Genomic DNA, 3,810 nt, shown 5'->3' with positions numbered 1-3,810 from the left:
TGCACCCACAGACTCTGCCCTCAGTCCAGCTGCTGCAGTTAGCTACTTGACAGAGGGAACTGAGGCTCCAATTCCTGGCAGTAGTTGGCTTGGTTAAAGCCCCAGCCAGCCATGGTTGCTGGTGGGGGAAGGGAAGATGGCAGGGGATCACATGATTGGGCACCTGATGTCCTTCTTGCTCTTGTCCTGGAGCAGATGGAGGGAAAGGCAGACTGTGGCATGGGGGCCCAGTTTGTGCAAGGAGGCCGATGGGGGCTCCCAAGCCAGCGCACTGCTGCTCACCTCTGCTCCTGCCCCATGCAGCCATAGAGGACATCTGCCCCTCCTGATCCTTGATTACTACCTCAAAAACAAAGTGACAGTACAATAACGAAGGCATTGACCTGTGCAGCAAGCCTCAGCGGGCTCGGGGAAGGGGGCAGAAAGACCAGGGCATGTTGCTGTGACCCTCCCTTTCTCTCTTTCAGTAAACAAAAGTGCACATTCAGAAATCTGGGCAGGTCCTATCAGAAGCTGCTCCCACCCCACAGGCCCCAGGGAGAGTGGCTGGACCTCGGGAGCCAGGGCATCTGCACCTACAGGCTCTGCCCTCAGTCCAGCTGCTGCAGCACGATGGAGACTGGATGTGCCCCTCAAGTCAGGGACAACGTGGGGGACAGGCTGGGAGAGGACCAGGGTGCAGGGATGGACCAGGAAAGGAAAAGAAGAAAATGTCTCTTCTCCTAGAAAGTTACAGGAGAGCAGCCCATCTGGGGCTTGAAGGCGGGGAAGTGGCTTCAGATACCAACATACCCCTATCAGCATTTGAAGAAATGACTGGGATACTGGACCTGTTTCGGCTGAGAAGGACCTACAGAGACCCAGATAAATCCCCATCTGAGGAGGCAGAGAAGTTGGTGGGGATTCTCTTCTGAAGGCTGACATGATCATTACAAATAAGGTTTTCTAATGTGGACATCAGGGCCACTGTGGGATTCACCTCTTCAGAAATATACAAGGCTGGACACTATCTAGGGGCAGAGACTAGACTAGAGGACCCTTTAAGTTTCTCTTCTACTCTTGAATCCTCCAGACCTAAGCCCTCCAATCACAGCTCACCTGAGAGGAAGGGGCTGCAGAAAATGTCCTTGTTTTGCAGAAAAGGAAACAGGGCCAAAGAGAGAGAGGTCACACAGCTAACGTCCTCCTCACAAAGAGGCCTCTCCAGCTCCAGCTGGGACCTACGTTCCCCGCAACTGAGGGATGAACCTAGAGCCTGGACCCAAGGCCTCTGCAGCTACTCAGAATAGGTGGGAGGGGGCTAGCTTTGAGGCTGCCTTAGCCATGAGGCTCTTTGCCTGGAAATAGTTGGAGATGGGAGCTGCAGGGGGCTCAGCTGTGCTCTATTCAGAAGTCAGGAATGTAAACTACTGGGGATGGGTAACAGAGATGATGTCATTCCCAGAAACCCCAAGTGCCGCCCCCAAAGCCCTGGGGCAGTTTGGAACGCCCACACACACACATAGGTCCCAGCGCGTGTGCTCCCAGCCCCAGCCCAGCGGCCAGGCCAGATAGCCAGGTGGTAGCCCTGGATGGCACCTGGCACCACTGGCCAGAGCAGAGTAGGAAGGACACCAGGAGTCTCTTCAGGTCATGGCCAAACCCTGACATGCCCGATGGCCCTCCTGCAGCCATTGCTGTAGAAGCAGAAGCACATTTCTCAGCAGGGTCGGGCCTTGATGGACTTGATGGATGGCCAGGAGGGATGGTGCCTCTGGCCCAGCAGGCCCTAGGGTGCACTTCTCCTGTAGAGGGTCACCAGCTCCTTCCGCTTCTCCCTTAGCCCAGGTGCTTCCTGGTTCCGCTCTCCCGAATCTCTCATTTCCTGCAGGACCTGGGTGGCCTGCCTCAGCTGCTCCACAGCCTGGCTGAGCAATGTTTCGGCGCTAACAGGGACTGGCTCACTGCCCAGCACCTTGTTTAACAGTTTCTCTGTCTGTTCCGAGGCCACCTTCACCTCCAGCTGGGCCCGATATAGCCGTTCCCTGGGCTGCAAAGGACGCCGCGGGCCTTCCCCAAGCAAGTCCCCAAGGGAGGAACAGCGGGGATGGAACTGAGGTTGCAGGTCCCAGGGGGGCAGTGCTGTGGATGTTGTTGCATCCTTTAGGGGAGTTCCTGGGGTGCCCTCAGCCTGGGAGGGCTTGGCAGGTTCAGGACTGTCATCCATGCCATTCACTGAGACCTGCGCTGTGCCTGGAGCAGGTGGCCCAGAAGCCTGCATCTCACCCATGCAGGCTTTCAGTTTCTCCGATAAGATCTTGGGTGGGGGTGTAGGGGGCTTCCCACCCTCCCTGGGGGCAGCCTCAGAAGTCTCTGAACAGGGTGCCTGGGACGGTTCTGCACTCTCTGCAGCAGGGGGCTCCTGGGAGCTGGGGTTCTCCCAGCTCACCTTCAGTTTGTCAGGCAGGATGCTGTTGGGAGGCTGCTCAGAGCCAATGTCCTCCTCTGCTGGGGTCTCTGAGTCCTCTTGGCTCTCAGGGGAGACCTCAGAGCTTGCTGAGACAGGGGTTGGGGCTCTCTCCCCTACAGGGGTATCCACCCTGTCACCAGGGCTGGTGGTCTCAGGTGCTAGGAAAGGCTTGGTAGGAGGCATGAGGGGCCGGGGTGTCTCCCGAGGTTGGGCTTCACTGACATCATTGCTGGGGGCAAACACCTGTGGCCCACTGTCCGGAACATCAAGATCCAGGCGCAGAAGCCCGTCAGAAGCTGCGCTGGCCACCTGGTGGGGGGATGGTATACGGGTGTCATCTGGGCTGATGAGCCATTGGGTCAGGTGTGTCCACTGACATGAGATCTTATCCTCTCCCATCCAGGTTGTCCAGGCCCCCAGCCCCCCAGCCTCCCTCTGTCCTGGCTTCTGTGGCTACTTGATTAGAAGTAAAAGTGATTTCTTGATGAATCTTCCTCTCCTTTCCCTCACCACCAAGAATTCCCTGTTTTGGAATCACAGGCCAGGAAAGTCACAGCCAGGGTCCTCTTGGAGCCCCAGGGTGGTTTCTGGGATACTGGACCTAGACTGGACTATACTAGCCTGGGTGTCAGGGGACAGAGTTCCAGCCCTGTATCTAACCCTAGCTGTATGGCCTTCAGAGGTTCCCTTCTCTGCAACCCACCTATCCATCATCATACCCAGGGTCCCCACAACCAGTTGGTCAGTCAGAGACAGGACCAGGACTCAAACATCTTCCAGTTTGTCTTAAGCTCACTGACTTCTGCTTGCTCTTCCTGGAGACCTCTGTTCCATCTGCCAGCTTCTCTCCAGACTTTGCCTGTCCAGCTGCTCGGCAGCCTGTGCCCACTCTCCTCGTGTCATCAGATGGGGTCCCAGACCACAGCTAACCGCCAGAGAACAGCTGCACCAGAAAGCAGCTACCCACCCCCACCAGGCACCCAGGACCAATAGGGATATACAGCTAGCCCCACAGTCTTGAGACCCTCCCAGAGAGCCTCAGAGGTCCCAGCAGGGCTGGGAGGAGGCCTTTCCCAAGGTCCCTCAGATGGTGGCGGTCCTGGCTGGGATCCTCACTCTCCCCTGCCACCTTATTTTTCTTAAGAGATGGGGTCAGTTGGGCGCAATGGCTCACGCCTGTAATCCCAGCAGTTTGGGAGGCTGAGGCGGGCTGATCACCTGAGGTCGGGAGTTTGAGACCAGTCTGACAAACATGGAGAAATCCTGTCTCTACTAAAAATACAAAATTAGCCAGGCATGGTGGCACCTGTAATCCCAGCTACTTGGGAGGCTGAGGCAGGAGAATTGCTTGAACCCGGGAG

At 56.9% G+C, this 3,810-nt stretch overlaps 1 protein-coding gene across 2 annotated transcripts in view; it reads right to left on the bottom strand.

Moving 5' to 3' along the window:
- Window positions 1-299: 299 nt before the first annotated feature.
- PLEKHO2 (pleckstrin homology domain containing, family O member 2) overlaps window positions 300-3,810 on the bottom strand; it is a 25,248-nt gene continuing 21,737 nt past the window's right edge. For both annotated transcript variants that reach the window (XM_011968053.1, XM_011968059.1), the window contains one exon: window positions 300-2,758. In XM_011968053.1, the coding sequence (XP_011823443.1) occupies window positions 1,769-2,758 (990 nt within the window). In that variant the 3' untranslated portion in view covers window positions 300-1,768. The remainder of the gene's footprint in view (window positions 2,759-3,810) is intronic.

Source organism: Mandrillus leucophaeus, unplaced genomic scaffold (genome assembly GCF_000951045.1).
Source record: "Mandrillus leucophaeus isolate KB7577 unplaced genomic scaffold, Mleu.le_1.0 Scaffold12, whole genome shotgun sequence".
In the NCBI taxonomy this organism is placed as follows: domain Eukaryota; kingdom Metazoa; phylum Chordata; class Mammalia; order Primates; family Cercopithecidae; genus Mandrillus; species Mandrillus leucophaeus.
The sequence above is the reverse complement of the archived record's forward strand: the minus strand, read 5'-3'. Positions and strand labels throughout refer to the sequence as shown.